Source organism: Actinia tenebrosa, unplaced genomic scaffold, assembly GCF_029948245.1.
Source record: "Actinia tenebrosa isolate PJP-AT-01 unplaced genomic scaffold, QUT_ActTen_1.0 PGA_scaffold13__45_contigs__length_12533684, whole genome shotgun sequence".
In the NCBI taxonomy this organism is placed as follows: Eukaryota; Metazoa; Cnidaria; class Anthozoa; order Actiniaria; family Actiniidae; genus Actinia; species Actinia tenebrosa.
In genome coordinates, this window is record NW_028292573.1 from 1179134 (window position 1) to 1197530 (window position 18397).

General features: G+C 35.7%; 2 protein-coding genes across 4 annotated transcripts; one reads left to right on the forward strand and one right to left on the reverse strand.

Moving 5' to 3' along the window:
* Positions 1-1069: 1069 nt before the first annotated feature.
* Positions 1070-4234, forward strand: LOC148911556 (uncharacterized). Its single transcript, XM_089028950.1, has 4 exons — positions 1070-1244; positions 2238-2424; positions 3080-3280; positions 4005-4234. The coding sequence occupies exons 1-4, from the start codon at positions 1080-1082 to the stop codon at positions 4232-4234; spliced, it is 783 nt and encodes a 260-aa protein (XP_088885076.1). The 5' UTR covers positions 1070-1079.
* On the reverse strand, positions 3303-17977 carry LOC148911557 (uncharacterized). 3 transcript variants are annotated; one of them, XM_089028949.1, is made up of 6 exons: positions 17738-17977; positions 7349-8078; positions 6702-6969; positions 6290-6522; positions 5641-5948; positions 3303-5234 (listed from the first exon to the last, which is right to left on the reverse strand). In XM_089028949.1, the coding sequence occupies exons 2-6, from the start codon at positions 7677-7679 to the stop codon at positions 5034-5036; spliced, it is 1341 nt and encodes a 446-aa protein (XP_088885075.1). In that variant the 5' UTR covers positions 7680-8078; positions 17738-17977; the 3' UTR covers positions 3303-5033. The 3 variants fall into 3 exon arrangements, with proteins under 3 accessions (XP_088885075.1, XP_088885074.1, XP_088885073.1); XM_089028948.1 differs by lacking the exon at positions 17738-17977 and having other exon boundaries at positions 7349-7792; positions 7906-8269; XM_089028947.1 differs by lacking the exon at positions 17738-17977 and having other exon boundaries at positions 7349-8269.
* Between the last annotated feature and the right edge of the window lie 420 nt (positions 17978-18397).

Sequence of the window (18397 nt, forward strand, 5' to 3'; positions counted from 1 at the left end):
GCCATACCCAAGCCCAAGCCTCTTGTATGATAACTCAGTAATTAAGAATGTTTTGAGCAAATGTCATGTTACACCAAAGTCAACATATGTGACAAAGTTTGTGCTTTCCTCAGCTCTGATAGGCCTTTAATGATTTGGCCAATATTTGTCCTTGAACTACCTGACTAGTGCCCACTTGTGAAATCTTTTCCACCACTCGAAGATAAACTTCGATATGTTTGCTTCACCATTCAATATCCTCTATATTATTATGCTATAATTATCCTCTATATTATTATACTATATTAGTTTGGTAAAAACCTACTTATGGTCTATCACCAATCTGGCCCTCTGATTGGCTGAGCTACTCGTGGTCTATTAGTGATAGACCTCTAGTAGCGAAAAAAAGTCGATTTTGAGAGCACCCTTTATTGGACCGATCACTAGGTTTTTACTAAAACAATTAGACCTCTTCCCCTCTTGGTCTATGAATCAATAGCACATTCGGCCTTCGGCCTCATGGGCTATTGACTCGTAGACCATCCGGACTCGAGGACTAATTGTTAAATAGTATACATTATATTGATATAATAGTAATGTATAGACCTACGATATTGTCTTTCTCAGGAATATACAGTATGCCATCTACATGTATAACAATAGATGATGATTCTGTTGGTGATAACCATGGCAGTGAAAGTGACAGTGAGTTGATGAAACCTGCTTTTGAAAACCACAGTACTGATGAATCCCCTGAGACTGCACTACAATTGTTACAGTCCCATGTAATCGAGAATGCCCCATCCAAACAAATAATCACAGTATGCAGAGTAGATGGGGTCACTGAACTAAGAAAAGAAATAATGGGAATCTATAAAAATCCCAGAACAAATTTGAAACTTATGCCAAGAATCCGATTTGAGGAGGAAGAAGGAGTGGGAAGTGGCCCTATTCGAGAGTTTTTCACAGAAACCATGAGAGCCTTAGATGAAGGGATTCCCTCAAGTTCCGGAAAACCGCTGATGTTTATAGAGGGAGAGAGTGAGCATCGCGTTCCCACACATGATCACTCCCTCAGATTGACAGGGGCTTATAAAGCCATGGGCAGGATGATAGGCCATTCCATTCTCCATGGTGGTCCAGGACTGCATGGGATTTCTCCAGGAATAAAGTTTTATCTGTCAAATGATAAAAACAGTGACACTCCACCACCTCTGACAGTAGAGGATATTCCAGACTGGGAATTGAGACAAGTCATTAGTGAGGTAAGACAAAACTAAAAAAGGAAATCATATTATCATTATAATTGGTAAATATTTGCAGTTTGCCAATAATTTTCTTGTGATAGATTAATATTGCTAACCTTTGCATTAACTCGCAAAACATTGCATAAATTTGCACCAATTAGCAATTTTTGTAACTGTGTACAGGGGTGGATCCAGGAAGAGGGGTGCAGGGAGTGTGCACCCCTCCCTCCCTGAGATGAGTGGTCCATAGTTAAGTGCTGCATCCTTCCCAATACTAAATCCTTGGGGGTGCACCCCTTACTGTAAAAATTCCTGGGTCTTCCAAAAAAATTCTTCTATGTGTTTATTGAGTTAACTTAACTATACGACACATTTGATGAAACAAGGTGAATAGATTTTATTTACAGTGCAGACACTTGAGCCGTGTTTTTTTAGCTAATACCTTCACTGGGTTTAATGCTCCAAAAAATCGTATAATTCATATACTGTATATATATATCCCATAATTACACGCTTCAAAATGAGTTCTTAACAGAAATTGCACCGAATTACAATGCTGCTTTGAGTTTCTGCTGTCTGTGTTTCACAGATTTTCTATAATGAGAGGATGAGATCGCAATCCGATTGAAGCTCAGAAAAATCCCTAACCACATGGAATACCAAGTCTGCACTTTCCTACATCATTAAAGTTCCTGAGACCCTGCCCCCTCCCTCCAAAACAATTGTTTTGTTTTCATTTTTGTTTTGTTGTGGTTTGGTTTGTCATAAGGGTGGGTACGTAACCACTCACTTTAAATTCTTTTGGAATGTTTGTCTTTGTGCATTTTACAATATCATGTGGAATATCAATATCAGGTTTTGAATTGGGTTGAAATGGATGGAAATGTACATAGCAATGCATTAGCTGGGTTTGGTCCATTGTATATAGTCCACCCTGCATATAATTATGGGCTAATTATTTGACATTGAAGTCTTTCTATTTTTTTCTTCTAAATATTCTTTTTATCACAGCTTGACTCACTTCCATTCAATGAGAAGCTCACCCCAGATCAAAGAAGTACTTTGGAGCCCTACATTATGGAGGCTGGATTAGACCCAGATGAATTGTCATGTGAAAACCGCAAGCTTGTTATGGATGGGCTTATGACATATCATGTTATTGAGAAACGCCATCTTGAATTGGATGACATTATTAAAGGTAATGGTTAGTGTTTTTCAAGGTGGAACTATAAACTTTCTGTACTACCTATCTTATACTGCATGTGTAATGCAGTATAAGATAGTATAAGATATGTATATAAAAGGGGTATTACTGTGAAATGGATCCCTTACACTGCATAAATTATCTCAGACATTTTTCGTAACAAAAGTTTTTATCATTCTGAAAACAGTTAAGAGTATAATCAAACATTATAAACTAAACAAGAGAGGTTCGCCCTGAAGTCTCAATGATATTTATGAGATATGCAAAAAAAAAAAAAAAAAATGTTTATGCCAAATAAGCATATTACAGTTTTTTCTTATTTTTTTTATGAAAAAGAGTCATCAAAGCCCAAAAGCACTGGATAGATTTATTGTTATGTGTTCTTTGTTATTGTTAGTGAATCAGTCATTAGTGAATTAGTTAATCATTTTTTCTGAAATTCTCCTGGGGGACAAGAATGGACACCCAGGTGAACCGCAGAAAAAATGATCACACATTTTTCTTGGTTATTCAGTCCCAGAATAAACAAGTTCACTGTGACATCAGTTGTGAAGGTCATTGTTAACTTGTTGCTAAGTTTAATTTCTTAATACTTTCACAGTTTATTAATATATTTCTAAATTATTTTGTCATATTATTAATATTTTAGGAATGGAAGAAGTAAAACTTCATACATTTATGAAAAGATATCCCAACTTGGTCAGGGTAGTTTTCCCCACAGATGCCGAACAGGTGTTAAGTGGGAAAGAAATCAAGGCAGCCTTTGAATTTGAGGAAACGCCAAAAGAAGAACAGGAGAGAACTGTGGGTTTCTTCAAATCATATATCGATGAAATTGAAGGTGCTGAAGGTAAAAAAAAGTTCATAAAAGCTTTATTTTTAGAATCTTTAATTACAGTTATTGTTGCATCCATAAACACTTTTATATTGTTCTCGTTTGAAACAGCTTACAGTAGAATTTAATTTGATAGAATGGTTTAATTATTTCCCCTTCCTTTTATTGCCCCTAAACACAAATCGAAGGGAGGGCGGGTGGGCCGCTTCGTCTTTTACCACTGGTAAAACTGAGCAAGAATGCAATACCTCTGCTTAACAGCTGTATTTATGGCTAACGTAATCTACGTGAACATGTCCATTAATTAACATTTATTGTTTTGGGTTTATTACTCAAATTCCACCGTGCATATCATTCCGATCATTAAGAATAGTAAAGACTTGGGAAACAACTCAGCATATGACAGTGTACAAACCCATGATTTTACGCAGTAGTACTTTTCACAGCTGAGCTTTGGTCAAGATTTTCTCATCCTCTTAATTACCTACAGCTTAACCATGCAATCCTGAATCTCAAAAACCTAAGCTACCCCTGTGGAATAGAAAGCTCTAAATGGTGGTTGGGGTACTGCATTGGTAATTGCAAAGGTTTTGATCCTGAGTATTTTTCCAGATTTTCCAAGCCTTTGTAATAATGTTGTCTGTATTCACACAAATCATTTTCTATTTTTTTTTTTTAATTTCATTTTTAATATCACACTCCCAAAGGACAACTTCATTAATTTTATTATTAAATATAGGAGGTTTAAAACTTCGCACCCTGATGAGCTTTTGGACTGGAGAAACTGCCTTCAAGTTAAGCAGTGGCAAGCTTCTAATTAAGTTCGACAATGGAGAGAATAACTTGCCATTATCAGAGACCTGTTTCAGGTCTATCATTTTACCAATAAAGCACAAGGAATATTTGGAATTCCAAAAAAATATGGATGTAGCACTTAAATATGGTGCTGCGGGATTTGCATTCCACTAGGATGAAGTGCACATCTCATAAAATTTTTTAAACAAAATCTAGAGTTGTAGTTACAGTTGTTATGTAGCCAATGAAGCGTTGAGAAAAATCTGGTAGTGTTTCACGTTTGGACATACTTTTTTAAACAAAACGTTGAATTAGTACCAGGGGGTAGGGACTCCCATAACAAATGGATGGGGTGCTTGGCAGACCTTTTAGGGGCGAAAATAATATGCTAACATATTTTTTATAATTGATTTAATGTGGTTGTACCATTTAAGTGTCTCAGTTAATTTATATGTACCTTTTAGGGTCATTTTCAAAACCATCTGCTGAGCTCCCCTCTCATTGTTTTAATGGAGTCCCTCTCCCCCAATCCCAGAATCAGTATATAATGTCATGCAATAAATCTTACAACCATTACTGTTTAAGGGTGATCCTTGAAACTTGAAGCATTACTCACCAACTAGCTTTTTATATTTCAGTTCAGCTAATTGATTGATGGCCACTGAAATGCTAGTGAGCCAATGTTGATAGCCCGAGTGTTATAATTGGTTCTGAAGTAATAAAGGTCCTTAGAGTAATAACATTTGGTTCTTAATGAAATAACATTTGGGTCTTAGCATAGTAAACAGTCACATTATCGCCAAGAAACATTCAGAACCAATTATTACACTTGGGCTCTCAACAGCCAACCACATTTTCAAACTTCAACAATAGTTCTTGTAATAATTGTCAGAAAACATTAGGTTGGGTATGCTCAAGAAGGAGTGTCACACTTCTCTCGTATAATATTCTATACATACATAATATTCAAAAGTTACAGTTTCAAAATGTTGAGCATTTGCTGGAATGTTTCTACTCCTTCTAAATAGCTCATGTTTTCTGTTGATGGTAATAAACTCATCTGGGCTTCAGTCAAAGGGCAAGTCGTGTTTGGTACTTCCACCACATTACATAAACTAGGATCTGCTTCAGGGATAGGCCCAGACCAGTCCACACCAAAGTTGTCACCTTCATTCTAAATAAAAAACAGTGGAAGAATATTTGCAACTGAGATCATATTGTGCTTTCAATTTAAAATTTTAAAATTTGTTGACCTTTGTTAATCCTAGCATATTTATAAGATAAAGTCATCTTAATATTAAAGAACATTTTCCATTTCATTTTTCAATGAAAATAAATGATTTAATGCTACTTGAGTATTTTCTGTGTTGTTACTTTGTTTTATTGCAACCACCCTATGGGAACTAGTTCTACAGAGTTTTCAGTATAACTTGTCTTAGAAAATAGTAATAACCCCCTATTAATTTTTTTTTATTTTTTTGGTTTGTCTGATTGCATTGCAACCCCCTCTTTGAAAAAGTTCTGAATCTGCCCCTGTCAATATGTTAATGTTGGAGGTAGTTTGATTGTAATCATCATACCTGAAATACTTCATCTTCAACAGACTGTGTCCCCCAGGCTTCCTGCAGGCCTCTAATCCAGAGTTGCATTGGAGACTTGTTTTTCTCTGTACGTATTGGGTGATGAACCCATGCATTCTTCCAATTGGTTAGATGTTTGTTAATGATGGGTAAGAAGACAAAATGTAGACACCACAAATGAGCATCACTGTCTGGGTCTAGGATATTCTGACTTTCGAGATCATGAAATAGCTCGTAGAAAAGGGAAATACATCCAGCAAAAACATCTATCCAAAGTCGCTCAATTCTCTGATTGTGGGTACTTTTTCCTATCAAGCATTTATTCAAAATTGCACACTGTTTAATATAGTCGTTTTCATTGCACCGTGAAACGAAAAAGACTAAATTAGTTTTTGGCAGTGTGTGGTAGTTTGTATTAAACACAAGGAGACCTGACTCGGAAGAGTATCATTTTGGTATTTTTCACGTTAATGTATTCACCTTATTATAATGGTTGCCTTTGGTTCATTAGACTAGATCTAATACTAGCTATCACCAACAAGTACTACGTATTAGTCTGACTAATGTTTCACGGTGCAATGAAAACGACTCTAATAACATACATAGGTAATTGGCATTCAATAAAAACTGATCTGATTCTATGATATACCTGTAATCATGCTTCCTCTGCCTGGTCCTCTCTGAATATGACTTAACATATATGAAGCAACATCTACATTTTCACCACCTTTGTCGGATCTTACACGCGATGGAAGACCATACTCGGATGTTGCCTCAAGAAAGGCATTTAATACAGTATCTGCTCTGTTATTGCCAGATGCCTTTAGGTAAACTGGGATTCTGGAATAACCATCTATTCCACCATGTACTACTATTCTCCACCTACGAAAAAGTGTCATCAGTACATGGGAAAACTTTTTTGGTTACAAAATGTATGACAAAACAATCCATGAAATTGAGCACAGTATCAAAAATTATCAAGACCCCAGCTGTATTATTTGCATCATGCAGGTGAAATATACTTGTTCTTATCCAATAATTCAAAATAAAATCAAGGTTACCTTATAAGTTTGTGGTTTCCATCAATGTGCCACAATGATAAGGGATATTTCACATTATAGCGACGTCTTTTGACAGTTGATTGCCACCTCTGAACAATACCAATGGGATCAATTCGTAATAACGACAATCTAACCCTTTCACGTTGGACACGGATTCCTTTGCTTTGTAAATAGCCTTTTAGCATTCTAATACCAATGCCAGGATGTGCATTAGATGCTTGCATAGTAAGTTCATCTAGCTGGTTATCATCAATGGTACTGTATGTCCCTATAAACATAAGGTAGTTTATGACAAAGATTGCCACCATCTTTGCAGTGACAACAACTTACAAAACTTGCACTGTGCACTTTTGCATTAAATCATCAAACTTCTCACAGATATTCATTACGCATATTTAACAGATTGAGGGGTGGGGTGTCAAAAAATGACAGTCACTTTTGCTGACACATGTTACTAACATGTACAGAAAGAAATGGAAATTCTGGGGTGGAAAGGGAAGGCAGGAAACGAATAAGAAGTGAAATTGTAATGGCATGGAGAATTTGGGAGTGATATAAACTAGACATCAACAAAGGAAATCCCCCGCAACTCATCAATGATAAATTACTCTTTCTGAAATATTTCTTGTGATACAAGTCTTAATTACCTGATACACTGAGTCCATATGATGACATTCTTCTATTCACAGTTCTGACACTTACTCCAAGTATAGTGCTAATTTCTTCCAGTTTAAAACTTTGGTCAATGAAATAAGATAGTACGTCCTTACTTATGACGTATGATGGTCTTCCACGGCTTCCATCTCGTTGAATTCCTGCGCTGTAACCTGGGCCTGCAGAGGATTTCTTGGTATTTTTGCTTTCTATTAACAAACTATACGCTCTCCTAATTGTCTCTGTTACAAAATCATCGATATCGAGGTTCACCACAATTCTCTGAAGATAATCAAATTTACTAACTACCAACTCGAAGTCCATTTGATTATTCGAGTCATCTGTTAATCTGTTTTAAACCACTGATAATGTCATGAATAGACTGTAACAAATAGGATATGTCGTTCATGATTACACAGAATCTCCTGCTTGGGTGACTACAACATATAAAACAAAGGAAAAATATATGAATAATCGAGTTGAGTATATTTTTTGAATTTTTAACACTTTTCTCTTATGAAAAAAGGATACGAAAATTAGCTAAACTTACTATGTTTTTATCCCGCCATTTTGAGGAGTCTTCGTACCTTGAGCCTGCGATGACGGCATGTAAAGTGATTGCGGTTGGATATTCATAAGTTGAATGTTCAATACTCTGAACTTGAATGTCCAATCGTACAAACCAACAAGAATACTTCAGCTACAATATCGACATACTCTTAACTACAAAGTAGAATTGTGAAAACTCCGTAAAAAATATCTAACCTTGAATGTCCAATCGTACAAACCAAGAAGAATACTTAAACTACAATATCGAATGTCAACTATGAATTTTGGCATGGATGGAACGCCATATGGAATTGGTCCGGCACATCGAATTCACGGAATCAACGGAATCAACGGAATCTCTTTGAAACATATGGAAGTCAAACATCATTAAAAGAAAGACAAATCAAATTAAAAGAAAAAGTTAAGAACTTCGTGCTCGGTCGTCCTCTAAGAAAAAAATTATATAAAACAACTCGATCGGAAACCCTATTATTAATATTATTATGATTTATCTACATAGAATGATTACCCAGGAAACAATGACATGTCAAAAACATAACTTTAGTCCAAATCATAGCTAACCTTGAAAGAATTTGTTCATGGATCCAGCAAAACATTGCACATTTTTCCATCGTTTTATGACAAGTTGGACGCCATTTTGTAAGCACAGGTAGCCCAATTTTCAAACACAGGAAGCCCAGTTTTTCTAAGGTTGACTTCGATAGGCAGCTTTGTCTTTACCTTCGACCTCGTGGTGTGAACATGGAGACTTCTGTTTGTAAACTGTAAGTACAAATAAATTTACTTAAATTAAAGCCAAATGCTCTGTAATCAATATTCTAATGACTATTATTGTTTATATTTTAATTTTTTAAGGTTTAACAAGCACTTCCGCTATTATCTACGTGAAAAAAATCTCGAGATTAAGCCGTGCCCAAATGATGGCCACTGTCTACTTCATTCATTACGTTTAAGCCTTCGAAGTCAGTTTAGTATAGATATTTCAAATGACGAAATGCTGCATAGATGTAGACAAGAGTTATTGAAAAACCTAGACAACTACTTGCCATTTTTTACTGGGAAAGACCTCGTTCGCCAATTTGATTTTTATGCGAAAACCAAACTATATAATTTACAAACCGTCGACATAATTCTCAAAGTCGTAGCAAATGCCTTGGATAAAAGTGTTCTTGTAGCAGACGTCAGAGGCCAAAATGTAGTGGAGACCAAGTTCCCGTCTCGTGTATTGTCTGAAGAAGACGAACAAGCAGTTTACATTCTCCGTAAGGGCGATCATTTCGAAGGTTTAATTAAACAGAATACCGCGACAGTAGGAGGCCCGAGTAAACAGCAAAGCTGTATCATCATTTCAAGTGAGGAGTCTAACGAAGATCGGCCTATTGTACAAGAAGATGAAGATGAATGGGAAGAAGGGGGGCCCGGAATAGTGAAGATAACGAATGGGAATTTTCGTTATCTCAAATTTAAGGTAACTATACTTGAAACTATACCTAAACTAAATGTGAAACTATTGACAACGTTTTGATGAGGTCTACGTCCAACTGCTCACCAAAACTGCAAAATATATAATCATCCAAAATGGGAGTCACATTATATATAATTTTTGCACTCTAAATATTTTATTGTTTTACCAACATTTGCTACTGGATCCCAGTTAAAACTGATCAGTGACCACCCTTCAATGTACATTTATAAAAATGTTTACCCCCCCCCCCTCTAGCTCTGCAATAGCCTTGACCCCCTCCCCTAACTATATTCCCATTTTACATAAGTAATGACTATAATCAAGAGAGCATAAATACTTATTTATGCTCTCTTGCTATAACGTTTTTCTTCCTGATTATTTCCATGTTGGAAATCCAAGAAAATCCAAGCTAATCTAATTTCAATTCCTATATATATATATTGTTTCGTCAGGTAAACGAAATTATTAAACACTCAGCCACGGTTTCAGAACTTTATGACATTTCATAGCTACAAATTACATAAAGAGATAGAGTTCCAAATCTAAAAGAAATAGGGGAAGGAAAAAACGTTAAATATCTAAACAAAATTAACAAAACCTGACATGATAGAGCTTACCCGGTGGCTTGCTGTGCAATTCGACAAAACTGAATATTTAATTTAACTTACTTAGCTTTTATACTGATGCGTGCGCGTGCGATAAAGAATTTATATTGTACTAAGCTCTATTGTAATCCTACTATTTTTCGTGCATAGCAAAACATATATATATATATATATATATATAGTGGCTTGGTGATCCCGTGCAATCGACTTCTCGGGGCATTTCTGCGATCGATATAATACAAAAGTGCCCTAGGGTAGCTCATTTTTCACCCATTGAAAATCTAGGTCTGTTGTAAATCCTCCGTTTACTATCTTCCTCAGCAAAAGGATAGCAATAATCAGCCTACATCGAGAGATTGTAAACGAGCCAAGAAAAATACCTCGAGGTAAGGGATGCTGTGCACAATAATTATCAGGAGGGGGGGCCGAAAAACTAGAGGGGGGGGGGCATTACATAAAATCATTGCCAAGATAGGGGGGCTCAAAGTAAAGTCACTTAAGCATGACAATAAAAAAGGTATTTTTTTAAGTATTTACTTAAAGTAGAGGCAGGGGGCATGTTATTTTCAGCATAACAGAGGGGGTTGAACAATTTTTTGGGGGGTTTTGGAGGGGGGGCCTGTCTAAGTTTTTGCTAGATTACTCTAGTTTTCGCCCCCCCCCCCCCACCACCCCTCCTGATAATTATTGCACAATCCCTAAATGTGAAATGAAATTTATATTCTGACTTGCAACTGCTGGCTCAATGTAACAATACTGCATTTTACTTCTTTTCATTATTGAAATGATCATTCAACTGATAAGAAGTATTGACCTTAAAAGAGGGAAAATTGTTGTTCATAAGAGATACGAAAGCCTGATTACATATTAACCGGATTATTATTTTTGATTGTGCCAAGTAATATTGGCAGCAAATAGAGGTAATCATCAGTTAAATTTTTTAACATTCTTTTCTCAAGGGGCAGACACAAGAAAAATTGCTTGGAAAGTGCCAGTTCGGGTAACGACACCGAAGATTTTTTTGATAGCGCGAGCTCTAGCAGTCTTGAAATATTAGAAGACAAACCATCACAATTGGAAGACAGCATAAATATTAATTCTGACAGTGATGACAAGGAGCAAATCCCCAAGTTTTATATGAAAGATCCCAGCATGCCAATTTTCAAACTTGGAAAATATTCTCCAATTTTTACAGATTTGTTTGAAACACTCGTAGAGAGGCCAAAGTTAGAATATGTTGCAAAACAGCTACCCCCTCTGGTAGAAAACAATCTTTCATTTATAATTTCTGTTCTTCCTAATGATGTTCCTTTTTCGGACATTGGTTGCGATGGGCACGGGGTATGGATCAATGATGGAGTGAGAACCTTTACGTTCAACAGAAAACATGGTGATAATCAATATGTACTGGAATGCCAAAAGAAAATCCCGGATGAGAAAATGAAAAAAAACCCCCACTTTTTCCTCGTAAGAAAGTATTTTCACAACAAGAAACATCCTGATTTCAAAAAGATGATAGCTTACGTTAAAAATTTCAGAGGACAAATTTGTAATGACTTAGTGTTTTTACAATACTTTTTCGTTGGTAACGAACACCCAATTAAAGGAGTAAAACATGGAAATTCCAAGACGAAACCAAGCAATTACTGCAAAACCAAGCCTTCAGTCCTGGAAAAGGCTGCCAAAGAACACAGTAGAAGCAGTACGCGATGCGTGGCAAGTAATGTAGAGGAACTGGGCGGCGTCCAAAACATAAAAAATCCGGCTGATGTTCTCAATGCTAGACAGGTTGTCGACAGAAAATATACTAATACTAAAAAAAGTTCGCGTGTTGTATCAGAAGACTCGGATGAACTTTCTGAAATCATTGATATGGCTCAACGTGAATTTAGTTATATTGTTCGAGAAGTGAAGCACTTTCCCGAGCCTTTTGTAGTGCTTGCCACAGACAGCCAGTTATTGGATCTAGAACGATTTTCAACCGATGATGTAGATTTTTGGCCAATTTCTGTAGACCCCACCTTCAAGCTTGGCAAGTTCAATGTGACAATAGTAACATATAGAAACTTAAAGCTTTCTACGCATCCAGAAAATCACAATCCTCCAATTTCCCTCGGTCCTATTCTTATACATTATTCAAAAACTGAGGAGGTTTATACTGCATTTTTTCAGACCTTGAAGAGGTTACGCCCCGGTATTTCATGTTTAAAATCTTATGGCACTGATGGCGAAACTGCACTGTGCAACGCACTGGAAAAAGTGTTCCCTCAGGTAACATCCCTGCGCTGCTTCAAACACTTCGAGACAAATATAAAAGCAAAATTGTCTGCTTTAAAACTTGCTAACTACGAAAGTATTTTCATAGACAATATCATTTATGGGGAAGACTCTTTACTCAATAGTAAGGACAGCAATCAGTTTGACACGCGATTTGATTCTTTAAAAACAAGTTGGGAAGAGTTAGATCCCGCGGGAAGGTTTGCAAAATATATCACTTCTCATGCCACGATGATGAAGTCTTCGATGATTTCATCTATAAGAACATGCGCAGGCTTAGGAAAGCCACCTCAACGATTCTACACCGATGACAGTGAAAGTAATAACTTTCGACTGAAGAATTGGCTTGGCTTTAGAGAAAAGTCACTTCCTACATTCATAAAAGAATCGGCATCATTCGTTAAGGCTGAAAAGTCTGACGTTAACAAAGCCCTCTGCAACCTGCCAGGCAAGTATTTTGTGCGTGTTGACTTTCAAGATCAGCTACGATGCGATGACTTTTTTAAAATGTCTCAAACACAAAGAAAATATTTTTTAAAGAGGGCAGAAAATATCACCATGTCAGAGCTACATTCTTTCTCTTCTACCATGCCAACGACCACGAACTCTGGACTTGCCGACAGTGGTTACATTTCAATACCTTATGACAAGGCAGGAATAAAAGTCAACAAGTATACGCTTAAAAACATGTGGTCAGCTGCGGCAGAGTTGATCAAAAATTGTGAGAAGACTGTACTTCCAGCTCCGTGCCTTACAGAAGGTACCTTGAAATTTTCAGTTTTAAAGTCGATGGAAAACAAAGAAGATTCTCAAGTTGTAACTTTGTACGAATCTGGAAAGATTTCTTGTAATTGCAAGTACTTTGATGTTCACTCTATTTGCAGCCATGTGGTTACTTGTGCCGAGATAAATGATCGCCTGAAAACTTTTCTAAAATGGCATTTGGACAATGGAAAATGCACCAACAAATACAAACAGTCAACACAAAATATAAATCTTATGTGTGTTGGACAGAAAGGAAACGTGCCTCGTCGTCAAAGAAATTCTAAATCAAGTAAGCCAGTTTTTCCTTCAACTAGTAGTGAAACCTGCCAGGAACTGGAAAAACACGAGACACATTTTATTCTCAAGCACTTACATGGAACTCAGATACGTAAGTGTTATGGCTGTTGCAGTACTATTCGAAATCCACCAGCGGTCCCTTCGCCACCACATGATTTTGTCTTGGTCGCAAAAGTTGCATATTCTTTCTCACACCCTAAAACAGGGCTACTTGTTATTAAAAGGGATTGGAAACATTTCCATTTTAAAGGATCCTGTATTGCAAAAAATTCCGATTTGGAAATACACGTTTGCAATTTGATAAGGCCAAAACTCACCGAAATACATTGGGATCATTTGAAAGATGAGTTTGGCATTATTAGATAACTTTTTGATATTTTTAGGATATTCGTTAATTTCACAAGAGCGTTACAATTAAGTGTCTTTTGTGATATGACACATGTTAGTTTTTAGGATATTCGTTAATTTTACAAGAGCGTTACAAGTGTCTTTGTTAGGAAACTATCATTGATGATTGGGGCGGAGCTTCTATTTTTGTCGACCGAGAAAGAAGCTTCAAAAACTGTGACTCTCCCCAAAACAGGACTCAAGATTCCCCTGAATACATGAAAACTGAACATGCTAGTAGACTTTATGATTAAATTGTTAGCGCATTATGCAAAACGTAAACAATAAACGATATCATTATTAAATTTAGTTAATTTCCCTAATTCATTTCCAACATATTTCTTTATTTCTGCATTCCTATCTCTTCTTCTTTATGTCTATGGGCTTCCTGTGTTTGAAAATTGGGCTACCTGTGCTTACAAAATGGCGTCCAACTTGTCATAAAACGATGGAAAAATGTGCAATGTTTTGCTGGATCCATGAACAGATTCTTTCAAGGTTAGCTATGATTTGGACTAAAGTTATGTTTTTGACATGTCATTGTTTCCTGGGTAATCATTCTATGTAGATAAATCATAATAATATTAATAATAGGGTTTCCGATCGAGTTGTTTTATATAATTTTTTTCTTAGAGGACGACCGAGCACGAAGTTCTTAACTTTTTCTTTTAATTTGATTTGTCTTTATTTTAATGATGTTTGACTTCCCTATGTTTCAAAGAGATTCCGTTGATTCCGTTGATTCCGTTGATTCCGTGAATTCGATATGCCGGAATTGGTCGCCATTTTTTTCTTAGTGTTACTTGGTCAGCGGATATACTCAACAGAGACTCGTTTTGATGAATAACGTTATCCAATCATATCAGTTGTACTATCATAGACACATTTAGGTGGGAAAACCATCCAATAAGATCGACTGTACTCTCACACAGAAGTTTAGGCGGGAAAACTAGCCATTAAGATCATCTGTAACTACTGCACGGCTGTTTCGACTGGCATAAAGTTGCCTAAACTTGCAACAATCATTCCTCTTTAACTTCATTGCTTGGTGGAGGTTTTTTGTTTGTGCAATACAGTTAGAGAATATCACTAAAACACGATAGGAAAGCTGAGCGAACAAGGAGAAGAAATGGAAGAAACCTTTTTAGAAAGAATAAAGAGGGCTTTTTGGGAAGAGGTGATGCACAATTTTCAAGGTAAGCAAGCTAAGCTTATGAATGATGAACATACTACTTTTATCCCTAGCCTGATTAATCCGTCCCTTGAGAATGTACTTTTCCAGAATGTACTTTTTCATAGACACATGCTTTTATACAGGATCTTCTGTCTTTATGAGAATTGCAGCTTGCTGTACTGAAACCTCATAAAGGTCGGTTGTTATTCATAACTGTTCTGTGTGTTCTGTATCGATTAATCAAGATGTTTGCATGGTTTCATTAGTAAAGGGTTTTTAAGTCATGTAGAAAAAAACAGCTCATGTTTTATACTTGATAAAACACTGTTGTTTGTTACTTACATAGTAAGAATTATGATTTCTTAGGGCAATCTTTTTTTAAAAAATGTATTAAAGTATGTGCTGTTTCTCCTTTAATGCAGCAAAATTTACCAGTTGATGATAACAAGAAGAAACTTAGACTCCACAAGGTATGGTAATATTATAATTCCACCCAGAAGATCAAAATATTGTTACTTTGACAAATATTTCTTTAAACAATATTATGATAAGTCAAAATTTATTCCATGAAAAAAAATGTAAATCAAAATTTGAGCAAAGTGTGCAGAAATAGAGAAATTGCTAATTATAGACAGTCGTTATTTGTTGTTGTTGCTGGTTTTTTTTTGTTTTGTTTGCTGTTATAAATATATGTATTCTAAGACCAGTTCATTTTTATTTTATGGCAGATTATTTTGATGAAGATCATACACCTAAGGTGATGTACTGAATGACAAACTTTGAAACAGAAATATATCGTATGATTGATGTGCAATAATGATTGAGTTCAAATTGCTTTAAACTAAACCCCAAGTAAAGTGGTATATGTATATTCTGACAGCTTATATATACAACAAATATTTATTATTCAAAATAAAAACACGGCTTCTTGAATCAAGATGTTAACATGAAAAAGTTTTAATGTCAAAGTGTTTTGGCATTTTTTATTTATTTTTATCTAATTTTGAAGTGAGTGCCAAAAAATACCTATAAGCATGAACTTCAAAGCTCATGAAAAAATCTAGGCTCATTTTATCTCCTTTATTTCTCTATAACACCAGTATACTAATATGTGTTCAATCTTTGTATTATAGGCTGTGAAAAAAGTCCAATATCCAAATCAAGCAGATGACCACTCATCTGATACTGATGATGATACTGTTTTGCTTGATGAAAGTACTAGTGACAACGATGATGATACTGGTAGCAATGCATCCACATCACCTAAGTCAAGTTGTAAGTCTGATGATGGTGAATCTATAACTTATGAAAACTTGAACAGCCAGGCATCAAAATTAATTGTGACATTAGTTTTTCAATGTGTACCAGATAGGATTGCTATAGTGAAAATACTGAATCTCAGATTCCAAACAAATAAGAGAAGTCTCACAGATCTTTCACCAACTAAACTTTTTGAGGTTCTTGCCAAAAAACTAATTAGCCAGAACTATGTAAGTATCAAAGAAGGGTCAGATTTTAAAAACCTTGCAAAGTCTGATATTACAGTTCACACAAAAATCTCACTCCTCTGAACATTAAGTCATTCTGGTAAGTAAGAAAAATAATGTTGTGTTGGTTGTACATTTTTGTTGTTTTCGAGTACTCCAGCTTCCCATCTAAATTATGATAAGTAAGACAAAGAATTATAGTGTGTTACATGTTCATATTGTTTATGTTTTAGAGTACTCCAGTTTCTTAGATTGTTTTTACAAATGGTCATAAAGAAGAAAAAACAATAGCAATTTAGTTCTTACTTTTGTAAGTTATTTTCTTATTATGAATAAATGGATGAAAAGTTTAGAATCTTGTATCTTTCTCAATTGAATCAGAATGGGAAAATAGTGGGATAAGTAAAAACCAAGAATGGGAAAATATTGGGATGAGTAAAACACATGAATGGGAAAATATTGGGATGAGTAAAACACACGAATGGGAAAATATTGGGATGAGTAAAACACACGAATGGGAAAATATTGGGATGAGTAAAACACATGAATGGGAAAGTATTGGGATGAGTAAAACACACGAATGGGAAAATATTGGGATGAGTAAAACCCATGATTGGGAAAAAAGCAGAACAATCCCAAACCCATGAATGGAAAATTATTGGGACCAACAAATCCCTTGAATGGGAAATGATTGGGAATTCTTTTTCCCAACCTTGGATTTTGTTGCATTTTCCCAATCATGGAAATTTACATGAATTTCCCATAAAAATCCCAAGAATTTCCCAAAAATTTCCCAGAATGGGAAATTGAAAAAGTTTCCTGTGTTTAGAAACTGATAAATTTCAATCATCACTGATTGTGTTACACAGAAAACAGTGTAGTTACACACGCGTGTACGGTATGGTTTAGTTTTACTTTTACAAAATTATGTGAAATCAATCACAATTTGGGGTAGTGATGGAAATACTATTGTCAGAAAACCTTCTACAAACTTTAATAATTAGTTCAATTTTAAGGTCCAAAAATATAGCAAATTACTTCACCCAAGCAGGTGTTATCATATTCTATCTTTTACAGTGTACAATTAAAAGGTAAAAGTATCAATTTTATCGGATATGCAACCACTGATTAGATAGAAAGTAAAAAGAGAACGAACATCGAAGAACTGACAGAGGTAGAAAAAAATTGAGTTTTTGTAAAATGGATACTTAAGTTGACTTTATAAGTTCAAATCAAGCACAAAGGTGTCTTATTATCTTTACAGGAGTAAAAGGATCACTTTTGGTTCATTTTTGAGGGTGAAGGAGCATCTAAAGTTGGAAAAAATTCAAATTATTATTATTACTATTACTCACCTTCGATAGTATGCTGATTGTTGTGGCGGAAAAAAACATCAATTTTTCCCATAATATTCTCACTTTTCCTGAAAATGTAGCATCTGCGTATTCTTTGTTATGATAACAATGAGCTTGATGCTTTTAAGATGATATTTCTTGTGATAAACACGCACTAATACCAGTACAAACCACTACCAGCCGCCATGATGGCCGACTTGGAAAGAAGACGCGTATACCGCTGACCATAATGATCGAGCTCGAAAAAACGTATTTCCGCGGTGCCGCTGGCGATGCAATCTCAATTTACCAGCAGGTTGTTATATTATCGCCGATAAAGGTTACCCTCCCCATCCAGTACTAGTCAGACCACTAAGCAGAACACGAGTTCGAAGGGACCCAAGACTAAAAAGAATTAACAAAGAACTTACGACTTGTCGGGTTAAGGTTGAACACACCATCGGTTTTTTTAAAACCTACCGCTGTATCTCCAGTCGTTGGAGGCATCCTCGATCTTTTCTTCCTGTGGTCATTCACTAGACCTTTTATGTATAAGACATATGTCTCATGTCTGGTTTTGACCCACTTTGTGAAGTTCGTGATAGAATTTAATGAGCTCAGGAAACAAAAGCCATTGTTTGGCGAGTAAATTAAATAATGGTATATCAACGTCTTTATCTC